The sequence below is a fragment of the Sceloporus occidentalis genome, unplaced genomic scaffold, assembly GCF_023333645.1.
Source record: "Sceloporus occidentalis isolate IW3139 unplaced genomic scaffold, rSceOcc1.0.p SCAF_1, whole genome shotgun sequence".
NCBI classification, from domain to species: domain Eukaryota; kingdom Metazoa; phylum Chordata; class Lepidosauria; order Squamata; family Phrynosomatidae; genus Sceloporus; species Sceloporus occidentalis.
Genome location: NW_028316981.1, coordinates 305966951 through 305985710, shown reverse-complemented (window position 1 = coordinate 305985710; position 18760 = coordinate 305966951). Strand labels below are relative to the sequence as shown.

Here is an 18760-nt window from a genome sequence, read left to right as displayed (position 1 = left end):
AGTATGGGACCAACAGGGTTAGTGTCAGTATTTTTCGCTATGCACACAAACTGGTTATTTTTTGTTGTTGTTGTTGTGTGCTTTCAAGTCTTTTCCATCTTACGGCAACCCCAAGGCAAACCTATCATGCAATTTTCTTGGCAAGATCTGTTCAGAGGAGGTTTGCCATTGCCTTCCCCTGAGGCTGAGAACATGTGATTTGCCTGAGGTCACCCAGTGGGTTCCATGGCCCTGTCCAACACTCAACACTACTATGCCACACTGGCTCTCATTTTGTTCATTTTTTACTCAATAAATCTGTATAGCCTCCTCATGACACAGGCTCTCTTGGTGGCCAGAACAATGAAAAGTGATAAAAGGAACACTTGAAAAACAAATGTAAAAATTGGAGGGTAAGACTATAAAACTGGAACAACTGGAAAGGCTAGGGTGAACAAAAAGAGCTTCCTCAATACCAAAAATATGGGGGAAAAATGACGCAACGTGAGCCCTGCTGGGAAGGCTAATTCATAAGTGAGGTGCCACTACTAAAAAAAATCCTATCTTTTGCAGATTACATGTATACCTTTTACACACAGATTGAAGGAAATTTTATACATGATATTTTAAATAATTTTGTGCATGAAAAAAAGTTTTGTATACCCTGAACCATCAAAAAGCAAAGGTGTCACTATCTCAGCCACACACATGGACAATTTTGGATTTTGGTTTTCCAGATAAGGGATACTCAATCTGTATTGATCTTTGTAAATGACTCAGGAAGCCTTGTGCGGCTGAATAATTATTTCCCAACTGGCAGCTTTTGTAGCAAACTACAGCATGAAGAAATAGGCACTTTTGTTAATCATACCAGGTTTTCATTCGTCAGCCGTGTGATTTCTTGCTGTATACCAAACTCCACTTGGGCTTCTGGTGAGAGTTGGAAGGTCTGGAAAAAGACTTCCTGCTGTTTCTCCATTTCCTCTCTCAGGGTTTCCATTTGGTCCTTCAGTGTTTCCACCTCCTCTTCATGTTCTCTCCTCTGTTCCTGGAGCTGGGCCTCAAGAAGCCTGGTGGGAGGTAAAATGGGGAAGGCAGAGAGAAAGCAAACTTGGTCATTTGAACCACTGAGCCCAAGATGCATAGAAACGTCAGGACATGATGGCCAGCTGTGGCTTGCTATGCAGTTCAATGGTGCAGGTTCTATTACTGACCTTGTAAAGAATACAAAAGGAAATACTCTGAAGAAGTATTGGATAGCACACATCTCTAGAGAAATTCTCAGGGGACTGGCACAGCTCCATGGCCATCATGTGACTCATTGAGATATCAAAGGATATAATGTATGGTTAACAGAAAATGTAGACATGAACCTTGTGGATTTTGGTTCAATATGATCAGACATGATGCATTCAACCATTATGGACAGGACTCGAAGATGGGTAGTCTGGTTAACAGCACTCAAACAGAACTTGGGAAGAATTAGTTAAATTTAACTAATTATGTGATAATTAATTTTGTCCTCTCCCCAACAAGGATAAAGTAATGGCATACAAAGTCTAACACAACCAGGCAGTTTCTAGAGGCAACACAAATTGTTCTGCAAATGCTATCATGCCCAGCCATCAGTTAGGTTGTGGGATCAGTTGTCCAATGTAAATCAGTGGTCCAATGTAAAATGTTGACACCTTAGGCAACTTGTTTTTTTGCTGCTCCATAGAATAGAACACAAACCAATGGACTCAAATAACAGGAAAAGAAATTCCACCTAAGTATTAGGAAGAATTTCTTCCTCATAAGAGCTGTTCAATGGTGGAATGGTCTACCTTGGAGGGTGGTGGGCTCTCCATCTTTGGAGGTCTTTAACAGAAATGGGTGGGCATCTTTCAGGAGTGCTTTAGTTGTGTATTACTGCATGGTGGGGGGGGGCAGATGAGATGACCGCTATGGTCCCTTCCAACTTGTAAGGTTCTATGATTCTATGAACTTAGAAGCTACAAAAATGGCAGTGAGGCATGCCATTCTCAGTACATTCCCCAATCGCTTTAAAAAGGAATGATTTAATGAATTAATTAATTTACAGTTAATGCAACTAATTAAAATTCTGCCTTTTCAACATGAACAGTAGTGAATTAAACTTCCTCTTTTGCAATGATCAACATTAATGAACTCATTTTTCAAGCCTAATATTCTAAGCTCTCAGCAACAGTTTATTCCAAGACATTATTTTATCTTAAGAAAACTCTTATTTGGAAGATGCGGCACACATTGGTTTTTAGGACTCCTTAAGAACTCTGTAGCTAAAGGTCAAAAGCCCATCAATCATTTTGAAATCCTAAGTCTTTCTTTATGAACTCTTTTGTATCCTGCTGTCCCACTCGGTTCAAGTGTGAAAAGTACTGGATTAATTTTTTAAAAAATGTTTTATTTTAAAATCAGATGGCTTGAAGAAGGGAGGTTAAAAGAGCAAAAGAAAACCCACCGAGATCAAACCAAGGGGAAATTAAAACCATGGTTTTCTATAGCAAAGTGAAGGGGAGGCTTTAAATCACAACAAGAACTCTTTTTGAAATGGGTTCATACTGTGTTGTTCTGCATAAATGACAAATTAAGGACCAAGCTGCGCTTTCCATAAGAGGGGCTATGTGGAACATTTCTTTACATTTTTGACTCCTTTCCCACCCACTCCAATGAGTGTGATTCATCTCTGAAAAGGTTACGGCCCTCCTGTATGTGACTGCACCACTTTATAAGCTTAACAAACAAAACTGATTCTTAAAGGTACCAATTACAGTCTGCTAAAACAAAATCTCTCTCCTTGAGGGTACTTCTCCCATTTCAAAGCTTTTCCAAGAGACTCTAAAACAAGGCCACAACGATCCATCAACATGTTCCCATGGAGCCTCAGACCTGGTCTACACAAGGAGTACAATGAGATCATGAGAGTGGACTGAACAACCTCTCACTGGAAGGTCAGACAATTTCAGGTAGAAGCCATGCCAATAATATCACAGCACAGTGTGATGTAGTGGTTTGAGCATTGGATTATTAATCTGGAGACCAGGGTTTGAATCCCCACTTGGCCATGGAAACCCACTGGGTAACTTTGGGCAAATCTCACCTCAGAGGATGGCAATGGCATGCTACGTCTGAAGAAATATGCCAAGAAAACTCCATGATAGGTTTGCCTTAGGGGTGCCATAAGTCTGAAATGACTTGAAGGCACATGACAACATGTTTTATGCCAGTTTTCATGCTAGGTAATCTGTGCTAGATTATGGATTCCACCTTAAGGTGGAAGATGGCAAGTAGATATGATATGTCTATTGCTGAAGGTCTACAAAATCCTGGAGTTAGTTCTCTTCATCACAGCTGGAGTTTGGGATCATTTCACATGCCTGAGCAAATGTGGCATCTGCTTCTTAGTGTGGAATGCATAATTCCAAGACTGCCAGATTTCACTTCTTACACATTATGTAGGCATAAGTCTTCTTGAGAAAAAGAAGCAGTTTTGTGGGTCTTTACAAAAGAAACCGGATCTAAAGCCTCTCAAACTCTCTGAAACAACTGCTTCCCAGTTTCATATCTTCTCTTTCTGGGCGAGATGTTGGAAACTATGGTGATTTTGGAAGAAATCGATGCTTTAAGTTCATCCCTGCTTGGATTCAGATGTAGCTTCAGGACTGAAATGGGCTTGCTCGCCTTAGCAGACGACTTGTACTAAGAGGTGAACTGTGAGACATACAGTCCTCCTGTTTCTGCATTCAATACAACTAACCATGGCAACTTTTTCTTACAAATGTCTAAAATAAGTTAAGGTGGGACACAGTGTTCTCTTTAGAGCAGGGGTAGGCAATCTTTTTGAGCCGGGGGCTGGGTTGCTGTCCCTCAGACAACTGGGGGGGCCGAACTCAAAATGGCGCCCGGAGAGGCATGGAAGCTGCAGCGGGGGCGGCAATCGGCAGCAGGACCGGACTGGGGCCGGTCCCAAGGCCGGGCCAGATCTGGCCCACGGGCTGTAGGTTGCCGACCTCTGCTTTAGAGATACCAGTCCTTCCCAGAGGATTGGTAACAGAAGGTACTGGTCCCTGCTTGAGGGTACTTCTGGATTGGTTTCTTTTTGAAGAACTCCTGGTGACAACAGCAGCCATGAGATGCTTTTTTAAAAATCAGCTTTGTCTTGTTTGGCAATTTGTGTGAAGGCTACGTTTGACTACTCTGCCAGTGTCTCATATGCTGAAGATCAACTGTCTATATCAGCTTCCTTCACTTGTTATCACCCACACATTACTGTACTGTCATATCTTATCATTCATGCTAATATCTGTTGCTTTGGGAGGGCATGGACCTAAAAAGCACCTTGGCAGTTACTTCATAAATAAATCCTCAGTTACACACAAGGTATGAAAGCCAGCATGGTGCAATGGTTTGAGTGTTGGATGAGGCTGCTGCCACATTGCAGAATTAATGCAGTTGGATGCTGCTTTAACTGTCATGGCTCCATCCTATGGTATCCTGGGATCTGTAGTTTGTTGTAGAATCAGAGCACTCTGAAAAAGAAAGCTAAATATCTCACAAAACTACAAATCTCAGAATTCTATAGCATTGAGCCATTGTAGTTAAAGTAGTGTCAAGCTGCATTAATTCTTCAGTGTAGAAGCAGCCTAAGACCAGGGTTTGAATCCTTACTCACACATGGAAACTGACCAGGTGACCTTGGGCAAGTCACACTCTTTCAGCCTCAGAGGAAAGCAAAGGCAAGCTTCCTCTGAAGAAATCTTGCCAAGAAAGAATGTCATAAAATAGTTTAATCTTAGGGTACCCAAAATTCAGAAGTAACTTGAAGGCACACAATTTTAAATGTGAGAGTAAGCTTTCTAGAACTAGTGAGTATGAGGGGAAAAGGCTTGAAGAAGCTTTTACATTTTTTTTTCTTTTATGCCTCCTCCTCTTCCATCATGCCTTCCTTTCCAATACACAGTCAGATACACAGAGAGATAGATGCCACTCATGGAGCTAGAATCAATTAAAAAAGCTCCTCTTGGAGCTGAATCAACTAGAAACATATTCAATCTCTTAAAAATTGATTTGAGGTGTCTGCATCTACAATTCAGTAGTGTATGAAATAACATTTGTTATTACTGGAACAAGTGACAAGTTGTCTCTGCAAAGATGGAGGCTTTGGGAAGATAAATAGCTGAAATTATTCTTTTATTTCACTGCCATGTCAAATCAAAGATGACTAAGCACTGAACAGAAATGATGCCCATTTATATTAGTTAGACCTGATGATAAATTGCAACACACATACATACTGAATTGTCTGTGTATTAGAGGTCAGAGGCCAAGGAAAGCTTTAAAACTTTAAAAATAATAATAAATTAGGCAACTGTGCACAGATACCTTTAAATAGAATTTTTCGTCTTAATGGAAAAACCTGTTTGTCTGCTACATTTGGATTTATTTATTTCACACGTGCACACATATGACCCCATCTTTAGTGATGTCCTTCTTGATTGAACAGCTATGTAGATATAACGTATGTAAATCACTTGGTGCTACTGGCAATGTTGCTTGGGGAATATTGGGAACTGTAGTCCAAAACCTAAGCTCTATTCTTGACACATTTTGGCAAGATGGGGAAACAAGAACTAAATTTAATTTTTAGTAATTTTTTTTTTTTTGGGGGGGGGGAGGAATTTGCTACTGAGGGGTAGCGCCAAAGGCAAAAGCATGGGATGAAAAATACCAGTATATTTTAGATTAAAGCTGGTTAGTACTTGGATGGGAGACCACCAATGAATGCCAGGTGCTGTAGGCTATATTTCAGAGGAAGGTTTCTTGGCAAGGTGTGTTCAGAGGGGATTTGCCTTTGCCTTCCTCTGAGTCTGAGAGAGTGTGACTTGCCCAGGGTCACCCTTCTATGGCCAAGCAGGATTTTCAGACTTGTAGTCCAACACTCAAAGCACTACATCATGCTGGCTCACGTGTGTTATAGACCACATACTCAGAAACAGGCCAAAATTGTCTAGGTGTTGTGTGTTTGTCTCTCTGTGTGTGCAGGTTTGGTGGCAAACTTGTTTTTATAGATAATAACATAAAACTGTTCCTATAGCAGGCACAATAATAATGTCTTTCTATATTCTACTAGAAGAACAGCTAATCAATAAAAGGTGGGCAGGTGAGAGGTCCAGAATCAGCACCCAAAATCCTCAGGAAGTTGTTCTGGCTCCTGCAAGACCTCCCAATGCCTTTCTGCATTTTCCTAGACTTTAATTTCCCATACTGCCCCTTGTGTAGCATCAAGTCAGAACATTGTGGGAAATTAAAATGACCATGCCAAGCCACTGATGACTGCTTCCTCCTGTTGCTAAGTCCACCAAAGCCCAATAACACCAGAGGGAGACTCCAGAGGGCATGTTGCCTGGAGCCTGCCCTGATGCACTGCAGCACAACTAGATTTCATCAAAAGGCTAAGTTCTACCCCCAATGACTTGGACAAGGAGGAAGGCTTTTAAAAATCTCACTACAAACAGATGCAGTGAGATTTCTAAAAGTGTTCATCCCTGATGAAATCTAGTTGAACTGCAGTGAATCAGTGCAAGCTCCAGATCAGCTCATCTCTGAAGGAACTTCAGTACTACCATCCAACTACTGCTTGTCAATGGCCATTGATTAGGCAGTTATCTCTGCTTACATTTTTTGCATTTGCATTCTCTGTGACCCTACTGATACAAACCTCTATCCACCAGAGTTCATGAACACATCAAATGCTGTTTTGTGACCTGGATAGGACAAAGACTTTTTATCACAACATGTGCACTGATCTGCTTATCACTGCTGCGTTACCACCCAGCTACCAGTGTTGCGTTACCACCCAGCTAAGGGCCACTGCTATAATGATCAATGCTTGCACATTTACATTTCAGTTCTTCCACTGACCTAAACACTGTCTGCTAACTAATGTAATATTCTACACATTTGATGAAGTGGTATGCAAAAATTATACCAAATAAAATGTGCAAGTGTTTATGATGCCGTTTGATTCTTTTGTTCTTCCTGTGACAAAATAACATGGTGATCCCTGGGAAAATTAACTCTATAGAATATCCAACATCAACGACTGTCAACCTAATTGTTCTAGCAACACTCTGTTTCTTGCTGTGCAAAAAAACATCCATTAGTTTTGCCATTGATGAGAGCCCATTGGATTAGCCCATCTTTTGATGTAGTGGGCTGTAGTCCACAAAATCATATGCAAAATTATATACAAAAATAAAATGTGCAAGCATTGGTAGCAGTCACTACTCATGGAGCAGGCTGGACCTGAGATCAGAAGTACTACGAGGCAATCTAGTTTGGATGTTTTTCAATTAAACCCATTTTACAGTTCCACATGAGCGAGAGGGAAAGCGGGATAAAAAAGCCAAAGGAGAAGAAAAAAGAAGTAAAAGTGATTGACCTGGCAACTTGCTTTAGACCCTGATAGGCCAAACCGAGCTCTCCATCTTCATTTAGATACCCCCAGTCCTCAGTCTTGCTAGAAAGAAGGGACAGAGGAAAGGGAAACAAAAGTAGACAGGAAAGAACAAGAAAAGAAGAGTCAGATATGAGAAATGGGAAGAGTAAGGAGGCCTTTGTTGCATTCAGGTGGACAAGCACACAAGCCCAGGGGACACACCTCCTTCTATTAGAAAACTAGGAGCAGGATTTGGTGTCTTTTGAATTATTTTCTATAGCCTGTAATTGCTCTGGGAGCAATGCTCCAATTGGATTTTCCTAAGCAGGGCCTAACTGGTTTCAAGAAATTATGCTGGGAAAAGACAAGAGGCTGGACTTTTTGTGTTGTGTCTTTTTAGATTGTAAGTCTGAGGGCTGGGAACTGTCTAATTAAAAGATTGTATGTACAGCGCTGTGTAAATTTACAGTGCTTTATAAATAAAGGTTAATAATAATAATAATAATAATAATAATAATAATAATGGATTGTTGCAATGGAGTGCAGAGTGCTAGTCCAGCAATGCCTAAATGGACCCGCATCCACGCTTGTTGGGCCCTAGACATTTAAGTAGGGCATATGAGCACTACAAAGGAGAGCATACCCTTCAATCCTCTCAGCTATATCTTCCCCAAGTGTGGCTGGCTAGCTTGATTCCTAAAGGCTGTGAGTTGACAAAGAAACACTTGGTTAAATAGGCTGGGGACCTTTGACTTTCCAGAACTCAACTGCCACACAGTGAAGACAGCAGAGCCCATGCTAAGGGATAATAAGAACTGCAGTACATGCTTAGAAGTACATTGAACTTTGTAACCACAACCATTTTACAGGGTATCTTTCCTTATGGTTCCTCACATTATTTAAACAAAAATGTCAGGGCAGTTGAAAAGTTAGCCCTGTGAATCCTGGTAAAAAGGGTGGAAATGCTTTAGTGAAGAAATAAATTTGATGGTGGAGAGAGTGGAGTAGTGGTTTGAGCATTGGTCCAAGACTCAAGACTAGGGTTCATATTCCGGCTCAGCCATGTAAACCCACTGGGTGACCTTGGGCAAGTCACACTCTTTCAGCCTCACAGGATGGCAATGGCACACTTCCTCTGTAGAAATGTGCCATGAAAAACCCATGTTCTCCTTAGAGTAGCCATAACTCAGAAATGACTTGGAGGCACACAACAATAACAACAAAAATTTGGTGATGATGGGGTGTCTCCTGAATCAACAAAGGAGACCATACCCTGCAATTGTGCCAATTTGGCATGGGAAATCCTAATTAATCCCCTGCCATCCCACTGTTTCAGCTGCTTTTAAAATGCCCAAGTTTCTCTCTCTTCCTTTGTCCTCATTTTATTCCAACTGCTGCAAACAGCATTGAAATTGTAGAAATAGTGTGCACTCAACTGGGGGGGGGGGGGGGGGGGGAGAGGAAGCAGATTCTGGTTCTTCCCAATAAGATCAGGAAAAAGCAAACTACTGCAGCCTTTCTTAGCTTATCTATTCTTCCACATTAATTAGTTTTACCATCTTAACCAGACTCTGATGTTGCTTGGTCATATGTGTCCTGGTTTTCTCCTGTGAAATGTTGAAGGGTATGGAAGAGATTAGCAGCCTTACAGTCTGCAGAGGAAAAGCAGCTTGGGACAGCCCTAGGCATACATTTCTTCTCTCCTCTCCAAGAAGTTGCTACCATGGAAAATAATTAAATTAATTCTCATAGAATCTCATGTCCAATCCAAACCAAAGCTCGCTGTAAAGCTTGGGAAAGAAAACTCAAAATCTGCAGCCAGCATGTCTGCGATGGCTGCTGAAGTCTGGGAATTGCAGTCCAAGTAACTTTTCCAAGCTCTTATCAGGCAAGTTCAGAGGGTGAGGAAATATTTTGCTTTTGAGATGTTTTTGATTTCAATTCTCACAGGTCCCAGATACCATGACCTAATGGTAAAGATTTATGGAAGCTGAAGTCCAAAACATTTTCTGGTCCAAAGGTTTTCCACACTACCTGGCTTAAGACAACTAAAAGTAGAAAAGGTGATGAGAATTGCAGAGCACTATTAAACAGAGGCTAATTACAGTCAAATATATGACCATATAAATGAATATCCATCCAACTTGCTTGCGGTAATCTTGTTAATGTTCCATTTTACCTTTCCCTAGCTGTTCCCTTCTCTCTCTAAAGTTTCTTTTCTGGTGTTTGACTAGATAAATGGATGGGAGGATATTCATGGGAGCAACATAAACATCTTGCTCTCCCTTTTTAAATTTTGGGAAACCTGTAATAAAAGAAGAATTAGAGCAGAGAATTAAGATACAAATTTAGCAGCTAATGTTGGTGATCAGATGCCAAGAAAAGAAGATGTGTATATCTTAGGTCATTTCACCATTCTAAAACTAGTGGTTTGTCAGGGACATTTTTCAAAAATGCTTTTGCAGCCACAAAAGAAATGGGTTGGCAGTACTTCCATTAAATGTCTCTAACCTTGCTTAATACATGCGTTATGTGAGTCACTCTCATAATATCCTTCCACCACTCCAGAAGCCATATTCCCCTATGACTTTGGTGTCAGGGCTGTTTCATAAATCATTCAATGTGGGCAGAGCTAGGGAACTCTCAAGGCTTGATACTATTCTTATTTTATTCATTTACAGTCCACTTTTCTCCCCAATACTGGGATTCAAGGCAGTTTATATGCTTCTGCTATTACCCCTGCCTATAGCTGGAGGACCTAAAGATGTTCGTGCATGTGCTGAAAACCTCAAGGCTGGACTTGTGCAATGTGCTGTACATTAGGTTACCTCTGTACCAAGTTTGGAAACTTCAGTTAGTTCAGAACATGGCAGCCAAATTGGTTACTGGGACATCCAGGATACACCAATATTATACCAATATTAAAATCACTCCACTGTCTGCCAATTAGTTTCAGGTACAAAAGGTACAAAGCATTGGTTATTACCTTTAAAGCTCTACATCAGCCATGGCAAACCCATGGCACGTGTGCCCTCTCTGGCATGCAGAGCCCTCTCTGTGGGTACACCTTCTGACCCAGGCTCTGCCACCTCTTGGGCTTTGCTAAGCTGCCATCACCTCTTCCTCCTTTGCTCCCAGTCTTGGGGTGCCTCATTCATGGAAGAGAGGGAGCATTTGCTGAAGGAGAAGTGCTGGGAGCTGGAAGTTGTCGAGGGCACTGGGCCACGTTGCATGGCTTCTGGGAGCCTCCCGCCAGAGCCCTGAAGGCAGCCAAAGAAAGGCACTGCCTCACTGGAGAAGGAGAAGGGTCACCAGTTCCTCTGCCACTGATGAATGCAGCCACAGCACCTGACCTTGGAGGAGTAAGAGGAGGGAAGCCGAGCCCTGGTGACAAAGTGCTTCCTGCTGCTCCACTCCTGGATGATGGTTTTTTTTGCCTAATGGTGGGTTATTTCCCCCTTTCAACAGGGGCAGGGGATCTGAAGGGAGTTTGCCATGGTCCTCCTCTGAGGCTGAGAGAGTGTGGCTTGCCTATTTATTATCTATTTACCTCAATGGATTGGTCCTCTGTGCAGAAGAAATTTGTTCAGGGGGAATTTTTGCCATTGCCATTATTTGAGTGTGACTTGTCCCGGAAGTCCCACTCCCTAGAATCCCCCCCCCCCCAGCACCAGATCATACTTGGTGCAGGAATGCCACTGAGTTTGGGCGCTCAATCTCTAAAAGGTTCACCATCATTGTTCTACATGGTTTGGATCTAGGTTACCTACAGAATCTCCTCCTCCCATATAATCCGCCCATACACTCAGGTCTTCTGGCAGACATTTACTGCCATGGCTACATCCTATTTGTACTGCTGTGAGGCACTCGAGTTCTCTAGCAGAGAATTCTAAATGCCTCTCCCTGAACTGCAAATCCCAGGATTTTCACAGGATGTTGCCATGGCAGCTAAAGTGGAATCACAATATTATAAATGGGTGGTGTGAAAAGGCCCCAGGAGTGGAAGCAAGAGAATGGCAGCTAGTGGGAAGGAACTGAGAAGCAGGAAATGTTATGCCTGCCTTTAGCAAGTTTCCTCCCCCTTCCCTGCAGAGATCTCTTTCATTCTTTAGAATAAATTCATATAACCAATTTGATATGTAGAAGAAGCAAGAAGAGTAGTTTTGTGTTACAGCCCAATGCAATACTGATGACACCCAAATATACTTCTCTTTGTCCCCAACTGCTACAGTGACTAAGGATGACTTCTCCCCTCTGAATCCCTGCCTTGAGTCAGTAATGGGCTGGATGAGGAAAAACAAACTCAAGCTGAATCCAGAGAAAACGGAGGTACTTGCCATAGGTTCCTTAGATCCGGGGAGGGAAATTTGTCCACCACTCCTTGATGGGGGTCACACTTCCCCTGAAGGATGACGTTCGCAGTTTGGGAGTACTTCTGCATCCGTCTCTACGTTTGTCATCTCAAGTGGATGCGACGGCCAGAAGTGCTTGGTACCAACTTCGGTTGATACGCCAACTGCGACCCTACCTCAACCAAAAGGACCTGGAAGCTGTAGTGCACGGTCTGGTAATCTTTCGTCTCGACTTCTGCAATGTGCTCTACATGGGGCTACCCTTGTATCAAGTTCGGAAGCTTCAACTAGCGCAAAACGCGGCAGCCAGGTTTGTCACTAGATCTTCGAGACTTGACCATCTAACACCCATTTTGAAAGATCTACACTGGCTCCCAATTAGCTTCTGGGCACAATAAAAGGTGTTGGTCATTACCTTTAAAGCCCTACATGGCTTGGGTCTGGGTTACTCACTGCATCTCCCTATACAATCCACCCCGCACTCTTAGAACAAGTGGGAAGAATTTATTGGAGATACCATCATCCAAACATGTTTCTACTTCCCTAAAGGCATTTAGCATAGCTGCCCCCAGACTTTGGAATGGACTCCCAGAGGAGATCCGCCTTGTTACATCTTTAGAAATCTTTAAGAAGGTGGTAAAGACAGAGCTCTCCCACTGCGCTTATCCTCCTGACCTCCTATGAAGATCACTAGTATGGAACGAGACCAGCTGACCCCTTGATTGATCGATGTTACTGTTTTTAGATTCTTATATTTTTATTTTTTTACTGTGGTTTTAATGGTACTGTAATTTTAAACTTGTTGTGATCCCGCTTCGATCCATTGGGAGAGGTGGGAAGATAGAAATAAAAATTATTATTATTATTATTAATACGATTAACTCATAATGTACCTAATTTGCAATTCAACTCTCACTAGTGCAACCATGGTGAAAAAATGGTTACAGGGAGATACCCTTTCATTTCACCAGTCTTGTTTGTAATCTGGATACACATCAAAGAAGTCACAGAAGTGCTTTGTATGGCTATTTTATCCAGTTCTCAATGTACTCTTCTGTTCATGCAAATTGGTCCCAAAATCTTTAAAAGAAGTTGAAAAGTTTTATATTTTTTTTCTGCACAAAATCTGAAAGAGCTATTTAAATGTTTTTAGTTCCTTTCCCCTTCATTTCTAGAAAATTTGCCAGATGCCACTGAAAGACCTCCAAGGTGTTCCCAGCCCATGAGATCTAGAAACATATATTTATGAATAAAGGAAACCAGGATTCTGGTATAAATTGCCAAATTACAAAATCCCCAAAATCAGATTCTGCACTTGTGTGATAACCCCACAACCAAGAATAATATACACTGAACAGTTTATAACATGATGTGGTTTTATAATTGTTTTGCCACTGTTTGCTACTTGCTCCTGGGGGTGTTTTCCTATATTACTTGCAAATGAACTCAAAACCAAAGTCTTAATTCCATTTGATCTGACCCTTCATGGTAAATAAACAAAGACAGGCTTACCGGTTTGTCTGACATACTCCATGATAGGCTTCTATTGCATCTTCTGGATCCACATGTTTGTCACTGTTCGGCCAGCTGGTTTGCATGTTGATGTTTGACTCCTTAAAAAAAAGCCAACCATTAAATGTTTTGTCTCATAAATTATTTCTATTTCTTTGTGCTCTAGATCACTCATGCATCACATTGCACTGACCTGCAAAAGCAGTTACAATCACAATTGCATTTGCCATAAGGTAAATTCAATGCTTGAAAACAGACAGGGGTTAAAAACAAAACAGGCAGGGCACAGTGGGATGCAGCCTAAAGAAAAGTTAAGAGGAGATATGAAGTTCTACAACAGAAACCTATTGCAATGATAAGCTGGTTTAACTCTAATTGGAATTGCAGTTTAATGAGAAAAGTGAGAACTCCCTGTTAGAGATCCCTCCATTTCCTCCTCCAGAACTACTATTCCTAGAGTTCCATGGAAAGAGGTTAAACCAGCTTAAAGTCTGTGAGTGCAGACATGTTCTGAGAGAGCAACAAAAGCAACATGATAGCATATGAAGACTGGAGACTGGTGGCACAGCTATGCTAGAAGCTGGAAGGGTTGAAACTGATGTGGGGAAACTCATGTTTTTCATAATGAACCCGAGACAGGGTAGGGGACTGGTTGGGGGATATCAGATACATCAACCCAAATCTTTTTATTCTTCAATCTGTTTTTGCATCAGTTCAGTGCAGGTGGAAATGAAATCTGGAGCAATGTGGCTTCTACAGCTCTCTTTGTTATCCTACTTCTAGAAACTCCTCAGAGTTTCAAATCCAAAGGTCACTATAATACTGCCTCAAATTGGAGAACTTGTGGCTCTAGAAAATAACCTAGAATCTAAATCATCACATTCTGAGAATGCCAGCTTTCTAGAGAGAGGGGACAATCTCTCCGCTCTCATTTAAAGCTTTAGACAATATTCAGTGAAGGCACTTTGGAGGAAGGTGATTCTTGTAACCATAGAGTAATCCCATTCTAGGGATCACACCAAGGTCCATATCTTTACCTTAAATTGTCCCAAGTCATACTGGTAATGTGTCCATTCTCTATTCAGAAGGGAAGAGCACCACTGACTGGGTGAGAAGGTGGCAACCAAATTCCTCAAGAAAAGATGGAAGCTAGGTTTTACTTATACTAATGACTAACACCTAATCTACCTTTGTGAAAAATCAGTTGAGCCTCAAACATCAATCCCTTAATCATGCTTCCTGTGGTAAGCCACTAAAGGATAAATTTTGAAGCAATTGTTTTTTGTGGGTTTTCCAGGCTCTGTGGCCATGTTCTAGAAGAATTTATTCCTGATATTTCGCCAGCATCTGTGGTTGGCATCTTCAGAGTTTGCAAGCAAGCAACTCTTTTCCAGGCAAGCATTCTCTGAAGATGCCAGCCACAGATGCTGGCAAAACATCAGGAATAAACTCTTCCAGAACATGGCCACACAGCCTGAAAAACCCACAAAAAACTATGGATGCCAGCCATGAAAGCCTTCGACTTCACTTTGAAGCAATTGTTCACAGTATGCTAGCATGGGTTAACTCCCAGTGGAACCCACTGGGTCTTCTTCATTTTGCCTGGCATCAGACTTTGCTTAGAAAGGAGCAAGAATCTAACCTTGCCCTTAGATCTCTGTGTCCATCAGCTGGTCTTCCTGTGTAACTTATCTAAATCTGCCATCTTCCTTAATCTGCCTGCCAAGCCACCAAATATGCTGTTTCTCCAAATGTTTGCTCCAGCCCCCTTTGGCTGGACTACACAGGTTAGAGTATTGCCACTAGGACCAGACAATGCCACCTCAATGAAGGAGGGTTCCACTGCAAGACCAGATATCCTGCAGGAAAACACCTCACCCAGGGAGCCCAAAGATGTTGGTAAGTATGTGTGTTTGTGGCTAGATACATGCAAACTTATTAACCCTGTGATCATCTGAGAAATCAAGTGCACAAAAGGCAATGTGCTTAAGCAAACACAAGGAGGGACAACTCCTGACTGGCAACATGAGTTACCCATTTCATAGCACTGCTTGCAATGAAGAACCACACATATGGCCAACATCAGGGCCAGAAATAGTGGAAGCAACCAGGATAACTATAAAAATCACATCTTGCTGCTTGGAAGCTGCTAATGGAACAGCTCCATGGACCAGCTCCTAGTTTCTAGTTCTAGCAACCTCACGGAATACTCTTGTTGTGTTTCAGCCCTTGGTTCTCTGTCTCTTCATAATGCCCCTAGCAACATGGGAGAGAGGATCTGTTTCTCAGTACTCTGGCTAGATGCCTAGCTTTGGACTTGACCAATCTCACTGGACTGGCAGCAAAATAGGAACTGGGAAGGCCAGGAATGGATGTGACCTTAGACTCAGGCTAGAACTTTCTATACAATGTTCTACCCCAATCTTAGTCTCAGTGGAGCTAACAGTATCAACTCTCCATAATGTCCTTGCTGCATATAGCATCTGACCAATACCTTGCATTAATGCATAGTTTTTAAACTTAAGGTATACCAACCAGTTTAGCAGCTGTAAACATATTCCTTCTTCATCTGCTGAAGCTGAACTGAGTTTGTATTTGTAAGGCAGGTGATACAGCCAGCTGGACCGATATTTTTTGTGCCAAACAATTAAACGATGACAAAATTTGCAAGAACGATTGTGTACATTGGACTTGCAGAGTTTGACTTTCACAGCTTACAAATTTAAAAAAACTGTTCATTTTTTTAAAAGTTTATTTCAAAACAACCCACTTGGCAATTCTGATTTGGGACTGGCTGTAAACCATGTAGGAAATCTTGGGTTCTAATGCTAAATATGGCTCTTGGCCTAATTTTAAAAAGCCCTCTGCTAGTAATCTGGTCCAACTTCTCTACAATAGTGATCCACAAACCAGTTTGCCCAACCATGCAGAAACAGTAGCAGATGAGAACATGATGAAAAGAACACACAAACACATGGACAGGTTGGAGGATTTCTTCTTTTCTTTTTTCCATTACCATATTTCTGCCTGCATCTTTTTGCTGAGCTGCCGTTATAATCTGTGTCCTTAGAATAAGCACCTCTTCCTTCCGTACTTCCAGTTCTTCATTAGCTGACTTGAGCTGATTCAGGAGGAGGCTGTAACTGTCGTGGACATCATTGGAAGAGTTGTTCTGTGCCACCCGATCCACTATAGCCTTCCTCAGCTCATTAAGGTCATTTTTCAGTTTCTTGTTCTCTGATTCTAACTCTTGCCTCTATTAAAAATGATATTTGAAAAGTGATCCCAGCTCAGTACATTTTTACACATGTCCTTCTATATTGTTGTTGGACTGCATCTCCCATCAGCCCTAGTCAGCTTTGCCAATGATAAAACCTGGGTTGCTGTTGCAGTCTGAATCATTGGGAGGGGGGAGCACCATATTAAAACAAATCTAGATTTTAACAATAGCTCAGAAATATAGAAAGGCATCCAAACCACTGAGAAGAGAAAGTTTTGTTCACTGAACAGAGTGAGCCTTCTTGGTGGGTGCTAGTGAATTCCCTTTCATAGGAGGCTCGGCTAGCCCCCTTTCTACTCATCTTTTACTGGCAAGCAGAGACCTTTAATTTAAGCAGGTATTTGATGGTTATGTGGTGGCAGGAAGTCTTTTAAGGGTCTCTATGTGTGTGAGATGTATTTCTATCTTGAATATATGTTTTATATGCTTCTAAACCTTTCCAAAGTAATAGAATTTTAATATAATATCTTGTTTAATTATGTTTTAACTTTTCCATCATCAGTTTTTCATTTAACTGTATATACTCGACTATTGTATTTTTATCGATGTAATCCTGCCTCGATCTGTAGGGAGAGGCAGGAAATATAAATAAAAATTGTTATTTATTATTATAGGTCGACCTCACGTAGGAGGGCAGGTTTTGGGGCCAAAATTATGGATTTTGATACGACCCATAGATAAGTCGAGGGTAAAACTTAGGGACATGTAACAAAGGATGTAAAGGATGATGAAAAGGGAAATGATGTCAAAGAACTTCTAAAATTCTAGTAGGCATAACTGTTTGTGCTCATCCTAAACACTGGATGGATGAGAGAGTAGAGGGGATCCATGCTTCTTTTTAGTGCTCCCAAGATGGGTTCTTTTTACCACTCTATTCAGAGAAAGAGGATGGCTCATTTTATATAAGAGTTAAAATACAATACTTACAGTAAGTTGTGGAAAAGTCGACCCAGGTTTTTTGGGTCATTTTTTGAATAAAATTTTTAGACTTATACATGGGGTATATACAGTATCTTGTTTTAGCCTTGTTGAATGCTGTCCTGGGTGCCACAATGGGAGATAAGTGGGATATTAATTAACTAACTTGCCTATGGCTAAACAAACCCAGTTTTGTCTGGTTTCTGAAGCTATATAGGGAGACCACCTGGGAATATCAGGTGCAGCAGAATTAGATTTGTTTGTTTGTTTGTTTGTTGTTGTGTGCCTTCAAGTCGTTTCCAACTTATGGCAACCCTAAGGCAAACCTATTGTGGAGTTGTTGTTTTTTTTTTGTTTTTTGGCAATATTTCTTCAGAGGAGGTATGCCATCACCTTTCCCTTAGGCTGAGAGAGAGTTTGACTTGCCTAAGGATGGGCAGTGGGTTCCATGGCTGAGCTGGGAATTGAACGCTGTTCTCCAGAGTTGTAGTCCAACACTCAAATCACTGTGCCACGCTGGCTCAGCCCCCCCCCCCAAAAGCCAAAACATCTAACCAACTAAATAGATAAACAAAAATGAAAATCGTAAAACTCTAGAATATTGGGGAGAGATGCCAGCAGTATGGCAGCCATCTTCTTCAAGGTGCCCCATACAGCCAGCACCATTGAAGAGAAAGCAACTGGTCTGTGATACTTCAGAAAACAGGGTCACCAATGAGAGAGGGTCTCTAGATGCGTTAGAAACAACGTAACAGGAGACGTTGTGTCCCTCACAGTAATTGCCCCAGGTTTTGGGGGAAAATCCAGAAGCAAGATGACTTCAGTGGGGCCTCTCTCTAAGTGGGCTCACATCCTCCTTTCCCCCACTGCCTGTTTATTTAGGTATCTTTCACACTACAGGGCATTTTGAAATCACTTTAATTACCATGACTGCATCCTAAGGAATCCTGGGATTGGTAGTTTGGTAAGTCACTAGCAGAGAATTCTAAAGCACTCACAAAACCAGGTATCTCAGGATACCATCAGTTGGAGCTGTGAAAGATAAAGTGGTATCAAAGTGCTATAAATTTATAGTGTGAAAGAGGCTTCACACTCTTCCTCATTGATCCAACCTGTGCTACTTCTCAGAGTACAAGACAAGTGAAGGAAGCCCCTTGTCACTGTTCACAAAGTACATGTGAACATGTCGTAGTATCAAGTATCAGCATCAGGAGCAATTTGGCATAGTGCTGGAGATCATGCAGGAATGTGGGCCTTTAC

General features: G+C 41.6%; 1 protein-coding gene across 2 annotated transcripts in view; it reads right to left on the bottom strand.

The window, feature by feature from the left end:
* Positions 1–18760, bottom strand: part of MYO5B (myosin VB) — a 374368-nt gene that overhangs the window by 21480 nt on the left and 334128 nt on the right. The window contains exons 28-31 of one of the 2 annotated variants that reach the window (XM_089497439.1): positions 16319–16558; positions 13303–13403; positions 7442–7519; positions 851–1049 (exon numbers count right to left, since the gene is read on the bottom strand). In XM_089497439.1, the coding sequence (XP_089353565.1) occupies positions 851–1049; positions 7442–7519; positions 13303–13403; positions 16319–16558 (618 nt within the window). The remainder of the gene's footprint in view (positions 1–850; positions 1050–7441; positions 7520–13302; positions 13404–16318; positions 16559–18760) is intronic. The other variant, XM_089497447.1, reaches the window with a different exon arrangement.